The sequence below is a fragment of the Natator depressus genome, chromosome 11, assembly GCF_965152275.1.
Source record: "Natator depressus isolate rNatDep1 chromosome 11, rNatDep2.hap1, whole genome shotgun sequence".
Classification (NCBI taxonomy): Eukaryota; Metazoa; Chordata; order Testudines; family Cheloniidae; genus Natator; species Natator depressus.
In genome coordinates, this window is record NC_134244.1 from 51,514,268 (window position 1) to 51,539,499 (window position 25,232).

Genomic DNA, 25,232 nt, shown 5'->3' on the forward strand with positions numbered 1-25,232 from the left:
GGCAGATGACTTTAGTTAGAATTCTCAATTTTTTTAATTTAGCTAATTAGTTAGTATTGGTAAATGTAAGGAACCTATAAAAGTTTCTGAGTAGCAGCCGTGTTAGTCTATATCCATAAAAAGAAAAGGAGTACTTGTGGCACCTTAGAGTTTCCGTTACAAATGTAAAATAGTTACTGTTTGTCATAGGTTGCCTCAACTTAACTTTGTGGTCTTCTCTTTTTTAAAAAGCCACAAATATGCTAGGTCACAATGTTCAAGGACATTCACTCAATATTCTGTGATGATATAAATGTAAAACAAATTACACTATTTTTATTTTGCAGAGAGATCACGAAGTAGTAGTAGTGGTAGAAGACAATTGAAAGCTAAATTTCATCCAAAGGACTCTCTTCTTTTAATGCCTACATCAGCTCACTTAATGGGAAAACTCAGAACTACAGACAAACCCCATAGCCGGACCATGGGACTTCATTCATTTGCACATGCAACTTCAGACATCACAAAAGTTTCAAGACCCAGAATTTTTAATGTCAGCAAGCTCCAGCTTAATTCACCAGGAAAGAAAGCTTGAGTCCAGTCCAACAAGGTAACAGATAAGTATTTGTATCCATGCAACATCCTGTAGGTTTGGGAATAGTCTTTCAAAATAGAATTTCATGATGCCTGTTGCTAATACACAGATGCCTAATTTTGGAAACCTAAACTTTTTTCAAAAGAGAGTTGTGTGTGGGATGGAAGGAGGCGGTCTATCTGTGAAGAATTAAATTTGCTGCAGTAGTAAAGAATAAATGCATTGAAAATACATTTCAAAATCATCACAGGCATCAATTAAGGCTATTGTGTGCAGGTTGTTTTATATTTGGGTGAATTTAAGCTTCTATTTCTAATCATACAGTGCCTTCTGTTACTAGATACAAGAGCTGCAAAATAGCTGCTACACATACTTGCATCTTCTATCTTCAGATAAGCACTCTCAGACTAATCTATATCCACTCTTACGGGTAAATTTTTAAAGTGTTGTGCAGAGTTTTAAGATCAATGGACTCATGTAGCCAAAATGTTGAAGTGCTATGAAAATTTGCCTCTATAAAATAGGGCTTTGGAGCGGAGCCTGGAGCTGGAGCGCAGAGCAGTGGAGCTGCACGTTTTTGCCTGAAGCTGGAGCAGAGCTCCAAAGCCCTGCTATAAAATGTTGTTGTGTGTTACAAAAGGATATTTGAGTATATAGTTAATAATAATAAAGGCTGATACTTTTCACTTATCTTGAGATCTTTAACTGAGTTCTTTCCAAAGGTAATTATTGCACTATTAAATTATTCCTATTTTACACATGGGAAAAATAAGGCATATAAGTCTAAGGTCATGCAAGGAGTCAGTGGTATATAAGAATAGAATAAATCTCCAGCCTTCCAGCTCCCTGTTCTAACTACTAAATAGCACAGCTGTCCTTAAGGGTGCTTACATCGGTCAGATACATCTTAGTAAGAGGAGACTAAGAAACGTAAACATTTTAATAATAGCCATGAACAATAATTCCCAAACTGTATGTGTTATAAGTTGATAGTTTCAAGTTCATTTAGGGAGACTTCTAGACTTGGTACCTTGATGGCAACTTCTCCGACTTGTTCTGAGATATCAATTCCAAGAGAAGCTCTATAATATAACAAGCACTGTATTATTTATTTTTTAACAAACAATTTTTTATAATTATGGTAATAAAGTTACACATCTACTCAACTACGAAGCTACCTATTTAAAGTATTTAGCATTATGAGAGAGTATTCGGTGCTTGACACCTGTGAGCTTTATACAGGCAATGAAGATTTGTACATATATCTATACAGCACCTTCTATATTTTATTTTGTCCAACTTCCCGTTTATGAAAGAGTTTCCTTGTTCATAGCATGATGATGTACATGAGTTTCACCTAACCCATAATGTTTTTATAGCATTCCCCTTCACCAGTGACAGTGAGTAAAGTATTGCAGGTTCTTTCCTTCCATATTAATAGCTCAGTACTGTCTACTAAGTGTCTCGACACAAATGATCTGCCCAGAACAAGAAACATGTTATCTCTACCCAGAAATGTGATCTCTATGCATATGCACTTAGGCTTTTATCTGTCAGCTCATCTTTGAAACATAAAATGAGAGTCCTTTCAAAAATCAGTCTGTTAGCAAAATGAACCAAACCTCAGCCCAAATGAAATTAAAAGGGCAGCACTGTTACTGAAGTCAATGAGAATTGTCTCTGGTTATGTCAGGGGTAAGTGTGACATCAGGGGTGAAATCCTGGTCCCAATGAAGACAATAGCAGAACTTCCACAGACATCTATGGGCTCAGAATTAACCCACATATGTTCTGCAAATAATAAAGCTGTCCTGTCCAGTCACGGGAGGACTACCCCAGGGTAGAGGGATCCCTCAGTTGTGTAGAGCTGGCATAAAAGTTCCTCTACCAACTCCTTCCTGCAGCCAGCACAGGAAAAAAGGAACATGGGCTTTCCTTGTACCCTGAGTATCTCTGACTGCTGAAGTGGCCCCAATGTGCTCCGAATGGGGGAGAAAAGCAAATTCTTTCTACAGGAGAAATATTCTCTCAGCTTCCCTCCCAAGTGTATCTCCTCTAACTGAGGTGAGGAATTGTGAATACAGTAACTCCCCACTTAATGTCCTCTCGCTTAACACTGTTTCAATCTTACGTCCCTGCTCAATAACAGAACATGCTCCATTTAAAGTTGTGCAATGCTTTGCTCTAATGTCGTTTGGCTGCCTGCTTTGTCCACAGCTGGCAGCCGCCTTATCAGCTCCCCTACACCCTGCCCCTCCCCCCCCAGCGCCTCCCGCCCACCGGCAGACCCTGCGGAACAGCTCCTTCTCCCCCCTGCCTCCTGCCCGCGGCAATCAGCTAGCTTGTGATGTTCAGGAGGGAGGGGGAGGAGTGAGGACTCGGCACGCAGGCTCCCCCTCCCTCCCCTGCCTCTTGAACGCCGCAAACCAGCTGATTGCTTCAATTCAACCCCACTTCCATTCCTTCCAAAACCTACATAACCTCATAAAACCATGGATACTAATGTCTGTAAAGTGCAGTAGAAGTATTTTATATTATCAATTATATTATATTATCTTTTCTACATCAAATATTTTATTGAAGGTATTCTGGTTATAAAGCAGTATTTTAGCTTTGTCTAAAGACCTGGGGCCAGACTGATGCTCAATGTGGCTTTGCTGAGAGGGTGTCTACTGCTGCCATCCCTCAGGGTTCCCAACAGGATGCTGAGGACCATAAGCAAGTTGCTTAACCTCTTCATGTCTCAGTTCCCCATATAACAATCGGAATAATGATATTTATCCAACTTCATAAAGTGCTTTGAGATCTATGCCCCAAAAGGGGTAAATAAGTGTTAAGTACTTATATAATTGGAGTGAAAAGTTACTGATATTTAAAAAGCACAACTACATCACAAGAAATTTAACATAATAAAATCTGATGGTATAACTGAAGGAGGCTTAAATTAAAATGACTGAAGGAAGTTAAAGTGCAATGTGACCATATGAGAAAATGGATTGGTAGGAGCTGTGCCACTTACTTTGGTTCATAGCGTATGCCATCTGTGCTATGTAACACACCTAAGCCTGCACGCATCCTTTCAATGCCATTCCTAAGTGGAGAACATAAACATAAAATGCAGTTCCTATTTACCATACAAATGTCTTTTTGTCTGCATGACACATGGCTTAATCACAATAAGCAGAAATTCTTACACAATTACATCAACTGGTTTTTCACATGTTGTACCACTGCTTTATAGAACATTTAAAAAACAAAAATATAGAAACACAGTCTTTGCTCACCATGCAATCATAACACCATTGTCAGTACAGAGTCTGGGAGGAGGACACAGCAAATTGAAGTTAGTTGCATCTGTTACAATTTGCAGAGCTCTTCGGATATACTGGTTACTTGCAACTCCTCCTGATACAACCTGACAACAATTTTTAAAAGACAGGCAAAAGTCATTCAAAAGGTAAACAAATAAGGAATAGCTGACAGTGCACTAGTTCAACAAAAAGCTTGATGAAGATATTGAAGAAAGTTCATAAGAAAGGCCATAGTGGGTCAGACCAATGATCCATCTAGCCCAGTATCCTATCTTCAGACAGTGGCCAATGTCAGGTGCTGCAAAGGGAATGAACAGAACAGGTAATCATCAAGTGATCCATCCCTTGTCATCTACTCCCAGCTTCTGGCAGTCAGAGGCTAGGGACACCCAGAGCATGTGGTTGCATCCCTGCCCATACTGGCTAATAACCACTGATGGACCTATCCTCCATGAATTTATCTAGGTTTTTTTTTTTTTTAACCCTGTTATGGCTGTAGCCTTCACAACATCCCCTGGCAAAGAGTTCCACAGGTTGACTGTGCCTTGTGTGTAGTGTACTTCTTTTTGTTCATTTTAAACCTGCTGCCTATTAATTTCAGTGAGTGGTCCCTGTTCTTGTGTTAAGTGAAAAAGTAAATAACATTTCCTTATTCACTTTCTCCACACCAATTAAGACCTCTATCATATCCCCCCTTAGTCGTCTCTTTTCGAAGGTGAAATGTCCTAGTTTTATTAATCTCTCCTCATATGGAAGCTGTTCCATACCCCTAATTTCAAAGACAGCAACCAATTATAATAAATAGTGAAATTAAGACCTAATAGAATAGAAGAGGATAAGAGAATTGTGTGTCTATATTCTTACTAAGGGCTTGTCTCCACTGGCAGGCTAAATTGGCACCACCGCGATTGATACAGTGGCATCACTTTATTGGATCTGGTGAAGATGTGATAAGTTGATGGCAGAGTGCACTCCTGTTGACTTCAGTGCTCCACCTCCCCGAGAGGCGGAAGCTAAGCTGGTGGGAAAGCATCTCCCGCCGACATAGCACAGTGTAGATACCGCATTAGGTCGATGTAAACTACATCACTCCGGGGGGTGACTTACTATCGACAGCGTAGACCAGGCCTAAAAGATTACTGAACAGATATTACTATCTACAAATACAGCATGTAAAGGCATGTGTAAGTAGGGCAGCTATCAAATATCCGGCATTACTGGGTGAAATTCTAGGGCCTCTGTTATGCAGGAGGTCAGACTAGATAATCATAATGATCCCAGCTGGCCTTAATCTCATTATTCAAGTAGGACAGAACAAAAGTAATGGGTGTAAATTGTAGCATGGCACATTTAAGCTATTAGAGAAAATGCTAAAAGGTAAGAATAGCAAGCCATGTAATCATCACTATATATTCAAAGCTAGATTTAATACCCATGTATTAGGGATGATTTAGGAATGGACTAGATTATCCACATGCAATGCTTATTTGTATTAAATAGTGCATAGAGCTCTCAATCAGGATCAGTGCTCGTGTGTGCTGGGAATCTAATTCAAATGAGTCTATGAAATTATTTAATGTTTTAAATATATATTTTAAGTGTCTTGTAAAAATGCTAGCTGTTAAAGATGACTTTCTGGTCCTATGTACCACGCAAAGACACCATTCTTTAAAAAAAAAAAAAAAAAATTCACATAATTCTGTCATCACAGATCCAGAGTCAATTGAAAGTTGTCATCTTTTTATGCATCCAATAGAAAAGTCCTGGAAAACTCTGCTTTCTGGGACATGTGTGTCCTTGTATGGTGGAGAATATTAATGGAACTTTTATTGAATTTGGCATATAACCATTTTTATGCTTAATTTAGAAATTTTTCACTTACAATTAAGTTGCTATAACACATGGAAAGGTAAAAAGGTAAGTAATCTCCAGGGTTTTATAGCAACTATACTTTTTACCTTTAGAGATATTTCAAAAACTTGAAATTTTTTGACTATTTCAATAAAAAGGCCAATTTGGGGGGCGGGGGTGGGCAGAGGAGAACTTTCATGAAAGAGTGTCCTATTTTCTAACAAGCTCTAGTTATCTTATTGAAGAGAGGTTAGTGAAACTGAATAATACGAAAAAATTTGAACCCAGTTACAAGTTATAAAATTAAGTTCGTTAACAGACATTTTCACATGTTCACAAAAATCTTTACAATTTTTTCACTGTATTTCATAAAGCTTTAATCATCATTGAAAAATTACAATGTCCCAGCATAGAACTGCGGGAGGGGAGAAAGGGTACTGTTCTGCTGGAGGTACTCTCTTGGATGAGACAGAGAACTATGGTCATGACCACTTTTGGTAATTAAAAATCTCATGGTACTTTTTACAAGATGAGGGGTTAATCCTAGTGTCCTGGCCAAATTTAAACGTGATTAATCATATTCTGTTTACCTATAAATTCCCCTTGTAATTTCAGCTTGATATATTATTCTCATTTCCTCTCCTAAACTGCTTTCTAGTATTGCGCTGTACAGCTGAAACAAATGATGTGTTTCACCCAGAGATGGCTTCAGTGGAGGATGATGCTATCCCTACATGTAGTTTTTGTATCAGTTTAAGTTTATACAATGATTGAGATTGCTTGGAGTAAAAGATGTTAAAGTTGTGGATAGATGTTCCCAATACATCTAAATATATACAAGAAAAATACAGACATGTAAGAAAACTTTAAAATTACTTTACCTTTAACAATGCACCACTTTACAATACTCTGTTGCAGCAGGATTTATTTTATATATTCAACTAAATGTACCACATGCATTTATTTTAATCCTGGAGCAGCATTATCAGTGGAAATGTCAAGGAGGGTGCTGATGCCTTGCTGCACTTTCTCCTGGTGCTGTTACATGTATTCAAATGTATGATGGCATGTACCCCTTGACATACATGGTAAAGTTATATGTACTTACCAAAGTTGCATTTGTTTGTGATAGGATGCCGCTTTTTATGCAAAACAGAATGGCCCGGTGTGTTCGCTGGGCAATATGAAGTGCTACTGCATGCTGTACTGCAGCAGCAATGTCTGTAACACAGGACAGGAGGTGTCCCTCCTGTATACCTGCAGAAATTGTGAGCAAAGGGGTTTTTGCAAATATAACCACAAGTCAGGTGTACAATTTGTATATATCTTACTTTGAAAAATACCTTCTTCCTTTTCTTTTTGCATAATTATTCTAGTGGCATTGGAGTGAAGTCCAGAAAAGGAAAAATTGCAGTTAGGATGATGTCGCATGGGAGCTCTGAGTTCATAATGCAGCCTGTTTCCCTGTTGGGCCAAGTGCTCTATAGCTTTCCCACCACTCATTCTGCAGCACTCTGGGTGCTTTGTTAGAGACAGTCTTCTTGCTACCTAGAAAAATAGAAAATAATCTAATTATGCTAACAATAGACTGGGAAAGAAGAATTGGGGGGAAAATAGGGCCAAATTAATCGCTGATGTAACTGCACTGCTCCACTATAACTCCAGTCAATGGAGTTACATTAAGGATGAATTTGGCCCAGAGATTATATATTGCGAACTTGGTGCTATGAGGAAAAGACCAATGATAGATGCCAAGGCTAACGTCAGAGGGCTTTTAACATCAAATCCAATTTTGTAGTAAACTGGGTGAATATGAGGATCCTCCAACTTTGCAAGAAACATGAGGAATCTAATTCTTCTTCTGTTTGAAATGGACACTCACAGGACACTCACTCATAGACTGCCAAGTTAACACTAATAGAAAGGATTTCACATTTTAAAAAAATTTTGTTTTGTTTTAAAAATTTCCTTGCAAACCTGTGCTAGTGCTTGAGAATAAGAAACAGAAACTAGCCATCTTAAGTTTATTTATTCAGTGACCAACACAATATAACTTGTGAAACATAAACTAGACTTTTCAAACTCTCTCAGGCACAATTAGTAACATAAGGAAGGACATTTAAAAAATATCAAACATGATTTTAAACAACAGCATCCTTTTAAATATCACTGTTAGTCAGATTCATTTGTACTGCATATATTGTTGAACTTTCTATGTCCAGCCTCACTGTAGGCTGGCCATCCAGGTTATGGCTAGCTGCCTGCTGAAAACAACTCATGCCAACTAAAGAAATATAATTAATAGATTTTAGTAGCCTCTGAGCCCATGAAATCTCTAGTATTTCAAATTGGAGGAAAAAACTAAAGTTTATAGTGTGTTGTACTGTTTTATTTATGTTGACTGTAGGTGATATTCTAGAAAGCATACTGGCTAACTTGTTCCAACCTCTGTGGTTACAATGAAAATTCACAGAGTTTAAAAATACACCTGCCAAATCAGATCCTTCCTTTAACAATGCCCATTTTATAAGCAGGAAGTATTTAAAAATTAATTTATTCAGATTTATTTAAGGTATCCATCTAGGGTCAGGGCACAAATATAAAAATTTGCTAATAAAATATAGGGAGTAGGACTGATCTACACAAGTGATTAACCTTACCTGTTACTAGATTCCACTGCTGGAAAAAAACAACACTAGCTGCTCTAAAGCTTACACAAATTCTTACCCAAGGTAATGCCAGAATCCCAGTTTCCTAAAGAATACATACCTCGACTTTTGCTACTGTAAAAAACAGACAAACCATGATGTAAATAATACAACAAATGTAAGTACTTGTATAAAATGCATAAATGAATCCCTACTGAAATATTACCTTGTCAAGAATGTCTCCTGGTGCTATATCCACTGACTGTCCAAGCAGAAGGAAATCTGAAACTCCTTGTGCTACTACCAGGATACAGTGGCCTCCAGAGATTAAAAGAACTAAGAAAGGAAATTCCACTTGGTTTATTAGCCTAATTGTAAGTGCATGTGCCTCCATGTGATGGATGGGGATGAAAGGTTTTTTATACTTGTCCACCAATTTTAAACTATATTCTAATCCCACTCCAAGACTTAAAGCGAGTCCTGGCTTTACAGTAGTTGCAACAGCAGAGAGTTCATCGAGAGAGATTCCACTGACGCAGAGTGTTTCTTTCACTATTCGCTCAATATTTTCTCTGTGAAGTTGCTGTGCCACTGGAGGAATAATCCCACCTGTTCTAATTAGAAACAAAGAATTATGAAGTGTCCCTATTTTATGACAGAGACAGAATCATAGAAATGAGAGATGGAAAATACTTGGTAGTTTTGCCATATCATGACTGTTTCCTACAGTATATTCTCAAATGCTTTGTCTAGTCATATTTAAAATGCCCCCTGCAGTGAAGATTACCATCACTTCCACTGGAAGGCCATACAAGGATTCAACTTGCTCTTGCTTGGTTTATGTCCCATTTGATTTTAGCCCTAGGCTGTGCCAAGACAATTTTTAGGACTTGGTACTCTGCAACTCCTCTGTCATCAGGAATTCAGCAAGGAATGTCCATATTCTAATTTATCTTTGTCCAGAATTGGAGACAGGTAAATATCATACTCTTCAGGATTGGTGGTTGTGGGAAGTTTTACCAGATTTGATAATCAGAACCAATTCATATTTCTTAAGACTTAAGTACCTGCCCCTTGATGGAATATAACAAGTATAAATGACAATAGCATTAGTAGTCATATTAAACTACAAGTGAAGTTAGAAATAAAGCACTCATTGTAATGTCTACTTACTTTAAATGGACTTCATTTTGAGAATGTAGAGCTTCTCCTAAGATTTTGCCAGTATCATCAACCACAGCAGCTGCTGTATCATCACAACTAGTTTCAATTCCCAGAACTAATTTAGTGGGATAGTATTTGACAGAGTTAAAGAAAATGCTTCTTAAACACACAGACCAGCCACATTCAACTGATTTTGAAGTGCATCTGGTTACACTGCTCATCGCTAAAATCTTCTGCACAGAGGCATGCCTAGAAAAGAACTGTACAGATACCATCCTCAGAATTCAAATTCCACAACAGTAATTTAGCCAGGCCAAGTCATATTAGTAACAAGTAATTTTAAAAGCAATGGCCAAATTCATGCAAACTGTCACTTCAAAGTTAATGCAGTTACACCAATAATGACTTGAATCTAATGGGTTCATGTTTAGGAAAATGGGAAGAGACTAAAAATGATGTTATTTCATTGTTTATTATACCCACTAGAAGTCTGAGTGAACAGGCTTAGCTGATTCCAGAATATCTTTTCCCTTATATTAAGCAGAGGTTCTTACGATGAGCTCTAACAATTAGACATCATATATAGGGCCTAATTCTCTTCTCACCCAGGTTTTACCCCAGTGTATTTCTATTGACTCATGATTTACACTGGTATAAATCCTGAGGAGAAGCAGACCCAGTCTCCTGCTCCCTCCAGTGAGCTCCACCATTCATGAGCAATAAGAACGTATATTTGTGGCAATAAAAACTTAATCGTGCCCTATAAACCATTACATATATTCTCTCTCTCCTTTTGCATATATCTATATCTATAGCGGGATACATAGCAACATGTTGGGCTAGATCCTGCATGCTAGTAGCAAAACACTTTTTACACCGCTCAATTTTTTTCCCCACACAATCTTCCTAATTCAAACCAGCTGAGCTTCTTTTTGCACAGACTTTCCCAAAATATTCACTATTGGGCTTAGAACAAATGTGCCAAATTTCAGCCCTAAAGATATATTTTGATAGGCCTCTGAAAATGACCCTTTAGGATGAAAATCCCTGTGCCACCTTAATTTTAGGCAGTGCTCTATCAAAAGCATATTTTGGAGCATGCGTTAGGTACCCAGGCCCAGATCCTCCAAGGTATTTCAGAGCTTAATACACATTGACTTCAATAGGAATACACCTTTCAGGATCTGGGCCACAGTCCTCCTCTGACTCAATTTTTTTCCCCCAGTACTAGGACAGTGGCTGATCATGGTGTAGTATTTCAACAGCCATCAATATCAGCGCCAGTAGCATTAAGTGCCCAGTGCTCATGGTATTTTTAGTAATAGAGCATAGAACTGCTGCTGAATCAAACACTAGAAATACTCTGGAGTGGAGGACATGGGGGGACTTCCTGGTACAGAAGGAAAGGGGGGGGAGGGAGAGAAAGAAGAAGTTAGAGAAAATGAAAGGAATTTTATAAAAAGAGAAGAAAAAAGAAAACGTATCCCATTAGAGGGATCACATAGACAAAAAGCATTGTCCTCCAACTCAGGCCTCAAGAAGAGGTAGAAACAATAGGAAGACCTAACCACCTAAGGTAAGGAAAAAAATGTTTTTGCATTTAATATGCTTCTAAAACGCTCTCCTGTCTATTTTCTCAGTATTAAGACATGGTCCCATTTTGGCAAATTTGTGAGATGAACACTATCTACCATATGGAGGTACAATACCTGTGCTTTAACAACCTAATTTGAGTTACATTACAAAACACACATGGTTTGTACAGTAGATTACAGTAAGTGACTAACCAAATGGATATTTCTTAAAGTGAACTGAAATCACTCTCCCTCTCTCTATATATGAAGAGTTAATGGGGGGGGGGGGAAGAGTCAGTGCCAAAATATTTTTAGCAATTTAAAAATTTTCTTCACCCTTTATAAAATAACCCCTTGGAAGCTTGAAAGTGATACCTGTTCCCTTTCCCAGTTTTGTTTCTCCTTTGCGCATGCATATTGGATTATTATTGGAGGATTGCTCCAGAGTGCTTTCTTATTATTCTACTGCACACAGAATTACATGGACTTACGAAAATGGCAAGAAATTAAGCAGATCAAATTTCAGGTCAAACAAACACAACAATGTTGAAGGAATAAGCTCTCTAACATCTTGGTGCCGGGACTTGGATACATCGCATTGGATAGGTGAGTGGCAGCCTGTAAGTCCCCCTCCCCAACAGTCCGCGCAGCTGCTTGGAGGGGGTATGGCGAACTCTCGTGATGGTAGTTGCGGGTTCTGGCAAGCTGGGGTAACGGATTTTTTGAACAAATGGATAAGGAAGAATCAGGGCCCATACCAGGTGCAAGGGTTCACCTGGGATGAGATTGAGAAGGAGATGGGAGAGGTTTTGGGAGACCCCAAGGGAAAGGAGTGTAGGAAAAAGGGAATGGTATTACAAGGTTTGTGTGCTGGGATGGCATACTGGGTAAAAAGGGAAGCTGATCTCCTCCAACACATTAAGGATTTGGAGGGGATTGTGGATCAGCAACGCATTTTAACAGAAAAATCTGTGTTAGCAGTAGAGGTAGCAGATTTGAAGGCACGGGATGCTGCACGGACAGAGGAGTCTTGTGAGGCAATCCGGAGAGAGAGGGACGAACTGCTGGGGAGAGTAGGAGACTTAGAGGAGGAATTGTATCATTGTAAACATGGGGGCAATGGACTTGGGGACCCCAAACCATCCGCCCCACTAATGGAACTGAAGGAGACACTTCCACCACCCTACCCTGAAAAAACACTGTACCCACCACTGCCAGTGGACGTTGTAAGCCGGCGATCCACAGTTACAGCCCCTGCGAGAGAGGCTACCCGGGAGGAACTGCAGGAGGCAGGAATAGTGGCCCCGGTTGCGGGGTGGGGGGACCATGCCCCACAAGTAGTAGAACAGGCAGAAATCCGCCCCTTGTCCCTGAAGGACCGGGAGGCAGTACTGGGCCGTTTGGAAAAGGTACCCCGCGATGATTGGGATCAGTTTGTGCTGTGGCTAGTGGAGGTGGGCAGGGAGATGGAGGCTCTAACTCGTGAGGACCAGGTGATCTTATGGCGTAGTCTTTTGGGACGAGGTACCTTGGGAATCGATGTGGCAGGAGTGGCACACCCATTTCTAATCCCCGGACAGGTGGCAAAACACTTGTTTGGGGTGTACTCTCGTACTGCGGGGATGAATAAGATGAAGCGAATCCCTGGGGAAACAGGGCGGGATACACTTAATCGCATACAGGCATGGGCACGGTGCTGGGTGAATCCCCTGGATGGTCCATGGGTGTTGCCACAGGCAGGGGCACCGGGACCTGGTGGGGGTGTGGAGCAGGGTAGGGGTGTGGAATTGCTGGAGAAATGGTTGGAGCTGAGCAATCCGCAGTTCGTGGGGCATTTAAGGTTGCAGCACCCTGAACTTGCTCCCAATCAGCTACCCCAGTTTCTGGAACAGGCAGACGTGTGGAGGCAGATGCATCAGGGGGAAGAGCCAGTCCATGCTATTACTGCGGGGGATCAATACAAGGTCGAAAGGAGTGGGTCAGCCTGGAGAGGAGGAGGTAGAGGGAGAGGTCGGGGCTTTGGGGGGGTAGTCAGGGACGAGCGGGCAGCTATAGAGCAACAGATCCAGAGACTGCAGGCTAAACTGACTACCCACGATCTTACCAGATCAGGGGGAAAGTGGTCCCGGAGGCGAAGGGACTGGGACTGCCTGAAATGCCAGACACACAATTTTGCATGGAGACAGGAATGTGTTCGGTGCCAGGACCCCCGGTCTCCCCAGGAACCAGTGGGAGGGACAGAGGTGGGTGCTGCAACTTAGGGGTGCCCTGGGAGGCGTCCTGTCCATGTTCACAGTTTAGGACGGGATGCATCTGGTCGCCCCACGCTCCAGGGGGCAATTGAAGGGAGTCCCATGAGGGATTTTTTGATAGACACTGGAGCAGCCATCAGTTTAACCACATGGGGGCAGGGGAGACCCTCAGACGGGACTGTGACAATTGTAGGGGCAACAGGAGGGGAGACACAGTTAACCCTGAGGCGGGGACAAATCAAAGGAATCTGGGGGGAAGGGGAGATTATGTGGGGTTGTAATGATATGCTTAATCTGTTGGGGGCAGGAGATTTACACAAACTGGGACTTGTACTGGATTTAGCCAATTGGGTGTGTTTACTGGGGCAAACGCAGGACGGTCAGGGCTATACCATTCCCATGGGGATAGCCACTATGACCATTAAAGCGGCACATGCCCTCCCACCACCCCCGGCTGGGTGGGAACACATCCCTGTGTGGGCGAAGGATAACCTGGATTGTGGTAGGGGCAGCATGGAGGTACTGATGGAAGGAGGGGACCCTCCCCCACAGAAACAGTACCCTATTCCTCGGGAGGCATTGGCAGAGGTGGGGGCAACTATTGGGGAGTTGGAACAGAGGGGACTGATTCGGGCAGTTGCATCCCCTTGTAATGCTGCTGTGTGGCCCGTGAGGAAGCCAAATGGTACCTGGCGCCTCACTGTGGATTACAGGGCACTAAATGCTCTGGCCAATTCGCCAGCCTCAGTGGTGGCAGCATACCCTGAAATGTTGGCCCGTATTGGACCCCAATTCCGAATTTTCACTGTTTTGGACATAGCTAATGGGTTTTGGTCTCTGCCACTAGCTACCTTGTGTCAGTATAAAACTGCATTCACATGGGAGGGCAGACAATTCTGCTGGACAGTCCTACCCCAGGGATATAGGGACTCCCCTGCAATTTTTCACAGATACATGAGACAGGCTCTGGAGGGGGTGGATTCAGCAAGGTGCATACAATATGTAGACGACCTGTTGCTAATGTCAGGGACAGAGGAAGAAGACAGGGAACTAACTGAGCAGGTCCTGCAAGCTTTGGCAAGAGCAGGATTGAAGGTCAATGGGAAAAAGGCTCAGATGGGACAGACAAGAGTGACCTACTTAGGAGTGGAAGTGTCTCAGATGGGAAGGGAAATCGATAAGGGACGGGTGCAACTGATCCAGTCCCTGCCACTGCCTACAGATGTTAAAAGCTTGCAAAGTTTTCTGGGTCTAACTGGATTTTGCAGGGATTTTGTGGCCAATTATGCAGAAATAGCCCAGCCTCTATTTGACCTAACACGAGCCTCAACTTGGGAATGGTCAGAAGAGTGTACTGAGGCAGTGAGAGTGCTGAAGGAAAACCTGGCCAGTGCTCCAGTGCTGGCCTCCCCGGATGGGGAGAAATTCTTTTATCTGTATCCTTTGGTATCAGACACTATCATTGGTTGTGCATTAACACAGGAGTATGGAGCAAAGGACCGACCTGTGGCCTTTGCCTCTCGACTTTTGAGTGCTGTGGAATTGAAGTATGGATGGTGTGAAAAGGTGCTGTTGTGCACCTACTGGGGGGTAGGGAAATTTAAATACCTTACGGGAATGCAGAAAGTAATAATCCAATCTCATCATGACCCCCTGCGGCTGTTAAACATGCACACTATCTTACAGGGACAAGTGAGTGGGCAGCGTATTGCTAAATGGTTGCTGGCTCTACAGGCAGAAAACATTAAAGCAGAGGTGTTAAAGGAACCCACAGTCTGGGTAGCTGGATTACATCTGGCTGGCACCCCACACCAATGTGAAGCCAGCCCAGGTAAAACCCAACATCAGGTGTTTCGGGCGGCTAACCCCAATCAGGTAAAAGAGGGGACACTGGTATGGTTTTTGGATGGAAGTTGTAGGTATCAAGGGGGACGGAAAACTGCAGGCTTAGCTGTTGTGGGAATCAGAGGAAATGAGACAGTCAGCACCATTGGTTTCTCACTAGAAGCAAGGTCAGCTCAGGAGGCAGAACTGGCAGCCTTGCTAACAGCTTTAAATGAAGTGGATCCCAAATTTGAGCCAGAATGTTGGGTGGTGGTAGATTCAGATTATGTATTTCGTGGTGCCACATTAATGCTGAGATGGTGGGCAGATAATCATTTCAGGGCAACAGACGGCTCCACAATCAAGCATGCTACCTGGTGGAAGCGAGTGGAGGAGCTGAGTCACTGTTTTACACGGATCAATGTGGTAAAGGTAAAGGCACACAAGAAAACAGGACCCCTAAGCAAAGGAAATAATCTGGCTGATGTAGAGGCCAGGCGGGCTGCAACAGAGGCACCCACATGGCCCTGGGAGCCAGAAGAGAGAGTGCCTGTAGCAGTGATAACAAGAAGCGGGGTGGATACAGATCGGGGAGGGCGAATTCGAGAGTTGCAGGAATCTGACCCAGGATTGGAAGGCATCATGAAACTTGGGGACAGGCATGTGCCAAAGGTGGAACTAATGGAAGGGATTTGGTGTGTCTTAACAATTGAGGGACCGGTAATGTTGTGCCCTCAGGGAAGTCGGACGGCTTTCTTAAGCTGGGTGCATGGAAGCTTGGCAGGGGGACACCCCGGGTTTGAGGAGGCACTGGGAACTTTAAAAAGGTTGTGCTGGTGGCCAGGAATAGCAGCTGATTTAAAATCACATCTGGAACGTTGTTTGGACTGTGCCAGGCACAGCCCACCTCACAAGGTGCTAAGGGGAGAATTAATGAGACAAACCCCAAGGGGACCATGGGAAAGAATACAGATTGATTACACAGGACCCTTACCACCAGATCACAGGAAAAACCGATTCATGTTGGTGGTAGTGGATGCTTTCAGCCGGTGGGTGGAAGCTTTCCCCACAAAGTATCAAACTGCCCGGGTAACTGCTGCAATACTGGTAAATGAGGTATTCACTCGCTGGGGGGTCCCAAAGGTGATTGACTCAGACCAAGGAGCTGCTTTTCGGTCAGATCTGTTAGGGGAGCTATCAGCCCTCACTGGAATCACACAGTTGTTCCATATTGCTTATCACCCCCAGGCTGCGGGGCAGGTGGAACGCATGAACCGCACCATTAAAAGTGAGCTAAGAAAGGGAGTGGAAATCGGAGGAAAAAACTGGTCACAGTTACTGCCCTTTGTCTTAATGAGAATAAGGGCCCGAGAATCAAAGGGCACAGGATTTTCTCCATATGAAGCTCTCATGGGAAGGCCTATGGAACGGTGGGAAAATCTACTTACCCCAGTACCTGGGGAAGTCACTACACATGGCTTAACACAAGAATGGATTTTAACTTTAATCGAACATGTGAAACAGGTACAACAGGCGGTGGCCTGGCGAGACGAGCAAGGAGCAGCAAGAGTCAAAGCATGGTATGACCTGCCTGGGGAGCGTAATCTACCCATGGTGGAAGATCTAGTGATGTACAAGATTCCAGGTCAACACCATCCATTCCCAGCTCCTAAATGGAAGGGCCCCTATCTTGTCCTTGACCAATTAGGGCCCAGTCTGCTATTACTGGGTACAGAGAATGGAGGACGGGAGTGGGTTCACTGCACGCAAATAAAAAGGTACAAACAGGGGATTGGGAAAGGGGACGTGTAAATTTTGTTGTGTGTGTATTACAGGTTAATTCAAAAAGGAGAAAAGGATGAAAATTCCCTGGCCCTGGATGGAACAATTACTAGTGCTAATCACAATTGTCACATTTACAAATTCTATTCAGATCCCACGATGTGAAGTGTCAAAAGGAGGAAACACATGGACGGCTACACATGCAACCTGTGGTAATAAAGCTAATGAAGACTATGAGAATCTCCCCATAGAAAGATGTACCACTAATACTCCAACAGGAATTTGGCAGTGTCGGTATATGGTTTATGGATTAGATGGGGGAATCCCAACCAAGTGGAGAATATCAAATTTATCAGGAAATATCGCATGGTACTCCCTGGGTGCTGCCATGATTAACGATAGTGGAAAACACAGTTACCCAGCTATGTGGTTTGTTACAGAGGGTCCAAAGAATATAACCCTCTGGTCCCCTGGAGCAAATGAACCCTCTTGGGAAAACAGGGCCCCACATTTAGGGTGTGATGTTACCATATGTAACCAGAATGGTACTTCCATGGAAGATAATCCCCGAGGGTGTGATTGTTATGTACATATTACATTAGGCGTAAAATCCCCTTTGGGACGCTGGGTGTACGATGAGTTAACCATTTTACAGAATGTAACCCTACAGGTGATATGGATGCCAAGTTGGAAGAATCCAAATTTAAAGTGGCCACAGCCTGGAGCCAAGAATATTCCCCGACGAGCAAATATATTGGAGCCATTGTGGGAGCAGGTGCAGCCAGCACTTTTTAACGTGTCCTTTCACTCTATTACATGGGTGGTACGCCCCAAGGAATGGTGGGTGGACCAAATCCATCCTAATTGTAGTATGTACATAAAAGGATTGAAACAACAATTCAATGCATGGGTGAGGGGACACACCTGGAATCGTCGTCGGAAAAGGGGATTGTGGGCAGCTGGGAACACTATGCTGGGTACATGGAATCTGGGGGACGAGTGGGTAACCAAACAATTAGTAAGCCAAAATGTGAAATTTCAACAACAAATTAATGAATTAATGGCACAGCATCTATCAGCAGTTGCCACAGGGTGGAGGACAGCAGTAGAGGTAAACTTGCAGTTAACTCATTGGGCAGGGGACCTGGTGACATGGGTAGAGGATGGCTTCAGAAGACTAACATGGGGAGAAGTGTGCGTAGGTATTCAAAATGCTCAGTTAATAATGTTAATGGATATTATGAGAGATGCTTGGTCAGAACAATGGCCTTCAGTATTAAATCGGGAGGCTAGCCCATATCTATCCACAATTGCAAAAACATCCCCATCTACCTGGAAAATAACATCCCTGACCTGTGGGGACAGTTCTTGTGTAATTGTTACTATGATACCATGGGAAGGAAATGCAAATAAGGTGGTTCCCTTGAACCCTATGGGAGTAAGTAGGGAAGGGGGAGCACGTTGGGAGCCACTAGGGAATAGGTGGGGGGGATGGAACGGGGTAAACTGGACTGTCATCACATTAAGCAGTTGTATATCCAGAGGAGGAATATGGATGTGCCCCTCTCCTATGACTATGGAGGAGCAGGATCAATGGCCTATTGCAAAGGGGGGGCATTTAGGGGTAATGTATATGGGGTACGGTGTATTCTGTTGGGAATGTATGCAATCCTGCAATATAACCCTAGGAGGCAAAATCCTTCCAGTGTATGACCAAATTATGAACGTCTATACACTGCCACCTGGACTATGGTGCACCAATGGATCAGTGGACTTAATCGTTGTAAACAATCGAACCAGCACCTACTACCCCGTACCGTACCAAGTAGTTGAATTGGTTTGGACAATACCAAATTTCACTGTGGATATTCAATGGACACACAATATGGACAAAAGTACACAAAGATTACAAGAGCAACTTGCTGCAAGCGCCAACAGTTGGACACACTTACAATCCACACTACAGGATGGCGCTGACAAAAAATTTTAACCTTATCAAAGGAGGAGAAGCAGTGTTTTTGGTGGTGGCCAGGATGTTGGACCATACTGCAGTGGTCAGGACTCTCGGTGTTGCTGTGGATTATCATAGCAGCTGGTGTATTGTTAACTATATGTGTGTTACATTGCATATGGAAACGATCAAGGGGGGCACAACCCCCTAGAGAACAGCCACTAATTATAACCTATAAGTAATGTAGTAAGCCCCCCCCCAAGTGTACTAGACAACCCGGACCCAACCTTCTCGGGCCCACTATACTGGGAAGTCTGGAACACTAATTGGAATAGGTGTGGTATGCCCGTACGAGAGAAGGTGCAGGGCATGGTACTTCACAAGGGGCAGTGGGACAGATGGAGCATCGACACCTTCCACCTTGATGCCTGGCCCTATCAGGAAATGTGTCGCCATATGTCCTATGCTTTTCCAGGGATACCTGGGCAGGAGGATCCCAAAAGAAAAAAAAAAAAAAAAAAAAAGGGGGTGGAGTGTTAGGATATAGATATTCAGGCCTGTCTGCAAAAGCCTGTACTTTAAGAATTTAGGGGTATTCTTATCACTTGGCTAGTTCTAGAGGTATAAAAGAAAGAATCAAAATCACTGTCTGCTGGTGTAAGAGCCTTCTCTTACTGTGACTGTTTGAGGCCCTGTTCTTAGGCTAAGGCCTTTGGCTAAGCAGCAGAGGCAGCCATAAGCCAGGAAGCGAACAGTCACATCCTCACATTCCAAATTAGTCATATTGAAAGAAGGTGCTATTGGGCTGTTAGGAATACAATCCTGTCCTGATAGTGCCTATCACCTCCAGAGAAAGGGAAGTGCCTAGAAAATGTAAAAGGAAACTTAGTTTGATAGCATCCTGTCTGGCAAGAACTCACCTATCAATAGCTGGGATGTGAAATCCTCACTTCTGTATTGTTTTGTCATTATAGTTCCCACTTTGCTATTGTTTGTCTGTATAATCTCTGTCTGGTTCTGTGATTGCTTCTGTCTGCTGTATAATTAATTTTGCTGGGTGTAATCTAATTAAGGTGGTGGGATATAATTGGTTAGCTAATCATGTTACAATATGTTAGGATTGGTTAGTTAAATTTCAGTAGAATGATTGGTTAAGGTATAGCTAAGAATATTACTATATAAATTAAGGGCAAACAGGAAGTAAGTTGGGATTCGAAAATAAGGAAAAAGGAACTTGTATTTAAGCTTGCTAGAAGTTCACCCCAATAAACATCGAATTGTTTGCACCTTCGGACTTCGGGTATTGTTGCTCTCTGTTCATGCGAGAAGGACCAGGGAAGTGGGAGAGTGAAGGAATAAGCTCTCTAACAAATGTACCTTTAATTTTCTAAAACGGTTATAATTTTAGAGCTCAAGAAAGTGACCTGAATAGTGTATCCCTTACTTTTTTACTATTACAAACTATTGAGCTAAAACGTGTTTTCTAAGAAATAAGAAAAAGAAAAGGAAATGTTTTCTTAATACTTAACATTTTGAGAAAGGTTAGAAGGTCTGTGGTTACCTGCACCCAAAACATGTTTCAAAACAGATTTTGTTCAGTGCTTCCAACTGTTGGTATCATGTTTTACACTTTTCTGTGAGAGAGACACAGAACACACAGTAAATCTCAGAAAACTCTGCAATGCATAGACATTATGTATAGACAGGCAGATGTGCTTGGTTACACTCCTAAATTCTAAATTGTATAAGTAATACCTTACAGTTTATATGCCTGAATACTCCATTGTTAGAAAGAACAAGACTTACCATAAGTCACTTTCACTGTAAAAAGTATTCAAGCTTTCAGAAAGGTATTACTCCAGACAACAAAGAATCAAATAACTGAGCAACATCACACTAGCAAGCCAGTTACTAGAAGAGGAACAAGATATTGGGAGAATGTATTTGTTTTATTTATTTAAAGTAGTCTCACCACAAACATTAAAAAAAACCAGTATAACTTGTTTATAATTTATAAATACTTGTTTTGTAAATTAGGGAATATGTGGCCACGGCATCTGTGAATACATGGAATCAGAGGCCATGAATCCACAGAGGGTACAAAGGTGCCTTGGCTCCTTCTCCAGTCACAGAGCTGGAATAGTGGCTGTGGTGCTTTCCTCCACTCTGTCCATTAATGGGGGGAGAGGCTGAGAAAGAGGGAATCGTCCCTCCTCCCCCACGCACCCTCACAGAACTGGTTCCTGTGTAATTCCCTGTGGTCCTGCTATCACTGATATCAACGGGAAAACACCCAATGACCAGGATCAAAACGAGTTTGTTACAGCACCTCACAATGTAAAAACATTCCTTCTAAAATACCCATTTTTTCCTACACACTGCTCCAGCCAATATTTTTAATCAGTCCAACTCTTGTTACACATGCTGTGAGAAATGCCCTTGTGGATACTAATTTCAATCCAACCTAAACCGATTAGATCCTGAGCCTTTTAAAAAACAGGACAGTGACCCCTGATAACATAATTATCTGTGCTACTTTCAAGAGCATCCACTAACTATGCAAGGATACTGATTTTATTTTTGACATATGTCAAGCACCCAGGCAGAGAAAATGAAGCATAACAGTAAAAAGAAAAGGGAAGCAAGTGAGTTAAGATAGCTGTACCAAAATAATCAATAGAATATTTTCATCCACAGATCTTGAAGTACTTTACTTATTATCTTTATTTTATAGATGGAAAAACTGAGAGAGAAAGATATTAAGTGACTTTCCCAGTCATGGCACAAACAGAAACAAAACCCAGATTTCTCAAGTCACAATCCCCTCCCCTAGCTACTGGATCACACTGCTTCCTATTAAATAACAGAGTGGGGATCCTCCAGACTCTATCTGCATGAGGGCCTTGGTTAGATAACTACATAGAGAAAACCCACCTTAAGACATCTCATGAGGAAAAACAGCAGAAAAGAAGAGAACATGCTAAGTTGCTCTTATTATCATGTCTCATTTATGTAACACCATATCTGACCCTGGTACTTTACAGACAAATAAAATGACATATCCCTGTCCTGAAGAGATTACAATTAGATTTAATGCAACAAGATATGACTAACAAACAAGGGGAGGAGGAAATTGGTATGGAAGGATGTGAGTTACAACAGGAAAATATCACAAGATAGATGCTTAATGTTATGCACACATCCTGTTACTTATCTTTGATATCTTAAAAGTAATTTTCTCAACATGTTACATCTTGTGGTTAAAGTCCAGAATGAAGGCTAGAGGGGGAACTGAAAGCTGAACAAAAGGAAGAGTTTTTTGATCCCCTCCCACTACTCTACTACAAGGTGTATTTCTGTGTTTTTTCTTATTCATGTTATGGAAATTGCTACTGCTGAGAAAATACTTGTTGCAACATCAAGCAGTTGTTTTGCGTAATGTCACTAAATATGAAGACATAACCTTTCCACTACTAGATAAGAAGTGTGTTGAAAATCTACATCTATTTTATTGGTAACTGGTTGGGACTAGTATTTCAGTCCTGTTCCATCTTTAATTTCAATGAACAGGGCTATTCTGGGATTGAAAGTGGTTGCTTATTTAATTTTTGCTTCAGGGTTAAACTGTATCTTAACTATCTTCAATAACAGATCTTTTCTGCTCTGGTAGTTAGGCTATTAACCTGGAGTGAGTGGCTGTACAACATTTTTTTAGTATGGGGCTATTGATAAAACGTGTCCCTGCCTTCCCCTAATCTATTTAGGTAACAAATAGGTTTGGGGAACTGATAGCCAGTTACTACTAACACAGGTTGTAGACAGACATACCTGGAGAATGACCCTTCTTTGCTGGGAGCACATTTCTAATGATGTACTGAATGGGAGGAGTTTTGTTTATTAGCTCTTTTAACATTCCTAGAGTTCTATGCCTAAGTGCACCTACTATAGTAGCAATCATATTGTGTGCAATGGCATGTTTATATTTAGAAGGTATTACACAGAGTTGGGCAACAGAACCAGCCTGCATGTAAACAAGTTTCATGGTTCTTTCTACACCCTTGACTGTTTAAACTCCCCAAATGAAATAATGACTGGATGGTGGGTCAGTTTTGAATTAAGAATGCAGAGCTGTAGGGCTTTTTTTCTATGTCAGTCCCTTTCTGGCTATTGCCTTACAGGGATAATGTGGCTCACAAATATTTTTGAAAGGAAATCTGTTTTGCCATTGGAGGGGGCTAGGATGAATTAAATGGCATACTTTTATAACAGAAGGAGAAAACAAAGGCCTACAAGTGATATATCTCCTCTGTTCTGCAAATTATTTAAATCAAACCTTGACTGGGGCACCAGAAGAGGCAGGTTGGTGTAAATGGCGTGAGACATGGGACTGTTTCGTGGCTGCATCCTTGAGAGAATGAATGGACAAAGGAGTTTGTCTGCAAGTCATAACCTGGTAGAGAGAAGAGTGGCACAGCAGTCGGAGCAGGTGCAATGCTATGGTTACTTCACCAACTATTTCAATGAGATTCTCCTTAGGGAGAACCGACTATAAAGGGTGGGCAAGTCACATAACCTCCTACAGTGAGGATGCAACGAGAGTGGGACAGGACTTTCCCTCCTGCCCCGAAGAGAAGAGCAGGGGCTGTCCTGCGGACCCCAGGGAGCGGAGATGGAGCGAAGTCACCCAGCGCCAGAGGGAGAGGCCGCTGGAGGAATCTTCCTCAGGCGAGCCCGACACCCCGGCCTCTCCCCCTCCAGCAACCGAGACCCGGGGGGAGTGGGCTGACACACCCCTCCCCCCGCGCCAGAGACGCCCCCGTCAGTCTCGGGCTACATAAAGGTTCCGCCTCCCTGGGACCGGGCTTCATCCCCTCCTTACTTTTTGCTTCTGGCCCCGCCCCTGCGACAAGGTTCACCGACGACAGCGGCTTCTGTCCCGCAAGGGTTAAAAGCGGCCTCCTCATAAGAGCAACCCGACTCGCTGTGGCGGCCCTGACTGAACAAGGCCTGGTCACGTGGCAAAGCTGGGCCAATGGAAAGGAGAAACCTACGCCGGGGGAGAGGCAGGGAACCGCTGGCTGGCGCCATCTTTGGTCCAGGCAGCTAGAAGGGAAGACCAGGAGCAAGTAGCCGCGGGCGCCATCTTTATTCATCCCCGGGCATCAACCGGCGCGTTACAACGGGGCGGGCGCATCGGGGTGACCCCGCCCCTAGCGATGGCCGGGGGAGGGAGGGGCCGTGGGAGACCTCGCTAGGCTGCCCGAGGAGCGCCTGGGACGCACCGGCCGGGACAGAGACAGATGCAAGGCCCGGGGCGGGACAGCCGGGAGTTAGGACTCAGCCTTCCCCACCAGCCATACTGGCACCGCCGCCTGCGACCTGCGCTCTGTGGTGCTGGGGGCGATAGGGCCAGCACGGACTCAGCGGGCCAGGCAGGCTAAAGCCCAAAGCACCTCTGGGCCCCAGTGCCATACCGTGGGGGTCCTAAGGAGGATTATCTCCCCCCCCTTGATACTGGGCTCCCTCAAGCTGCTTGAGGCCTTAAGCCATTGCTTAGGCTGCTCATAGCGAGTGCTGGCTCTGCTGGGCCTATTTAGTGCTGCTCACCACTGCACCAGAGACCGGTCCTGGTTCAGTTAGACTTGGCCCAACCGCATGGTCATCCTCTGCTTTTCCACAGGCTGACGCCATTCATTGTAGCTTTCAATGCCACTTCTGCAGGTGTGCTCTCCGTCCGCAGCCCCCTAGCAGAACACCACCTCACAGCCTAAGTGAGCATGGGCTACCTGCCTCAAACCATCCAAAGGGTACATCAGAGATGGTCCAGATTTATCCTGCCCCTGCTGAGGCTGTTAATCATGTGCACCGCTCCAAACTGCATAGCAGTAGCAAGTAGTTGAAAGCAATGATATTTAGTTGATAGCTCAAAGCTGGCTGTCCTTTAGGTTCTTTTGAATATTAATATGTCTCATTCCAAAAAATCTACAATCCCTTCTACCTACTCATTGTGCTGGGTCTTGGTTTCAGATTTATTTTCTGGATGTTATACTCAACACAAAGGAGGATATAGTCCTTGCCTCAAGAACTTGCACTTTAACAAGATATAGAATATTGTGTACTGTGTGATCAAGATTACGGTTTCAAGTATAGCTTTTTATGTAGACTTAAAATTTGTTAGGTGACTGTTCTAGTATTAGGTAGGGGCTTTATGGCTGAAATGAGCGAAGGAGGATTTTGCATAGAGAAGGCAACTGTGAAGAAACTGAGTTTACAAAGGCTGTGAGAATTTACATTAGTGCAC

At 42.9% G+C, this 25,232-nt stretch overlaps 2 protein-coding genes across 3 annotated transcripts in view; one reads left to right on the plus strand and one right to left on the minus strand.

Moving 5' to 3' along the window:
- Positions 1-1,243, plus strand: part of ANKAR (ankyrin and armadillo repeat containing) — a 49,150-nt gene extending 47,907 nt beyond the window's left edge. The window contains exon 25 of the mRNA XM_074967766.1: positions 327-1,243. Coding sequence (XP_074823867.1) covers positions 327-574 — 248 coding nt within the window. The 3' untranslated portion in view covers positions 575-1,243. The remainder of the gene's footprint in view (positions 1-326) is intronic.
- OSGEPL1 (O-sialoglycoprotein endopeptidase like 1) lies at positions 1-23,951 on the minus strand. Of its 2 annotated transcripts, XM_074967769.1 has the most exons (9): positions 23,811-23,951; positions 20,493-20,565; positions 9,558-9,808; positions 8,611-8,998; positions 7,080-7,284; positions 6,845-6,993; positions 3,859-3,989; positions 3,594-3,665; positions 1-1,656 (listed from the first exon to the last, which is right to left on the minus strand). In XM_074967769.1, the coding sequence occupies exons 2-9, from the start codon at positions 20,505-20,507 to the stop codon at positions 1,554-1,556; spliced, it is 1,314 nt and encodes a 437-aa protein (XP_074823870.1). In that variant the 5' UTR covers positions 20,508-20,565; positions 23,811-23,951; the 3' UTR covers positions 1-1,553. The 2 variants fall into 2 exon arrangements, with proteins under 2 accessions (XP_074823870.1, XP_074823871.1); XM_074967770.1 differs by lacking the exons at positions 20,493-20,565; positions 23,811-23,951 and having other exon boundaries at positions 8,611-8,993; positions 9,558-9,678.
- Positions 23,952-25,232: the final 1,281 nt, after the last annotated feature.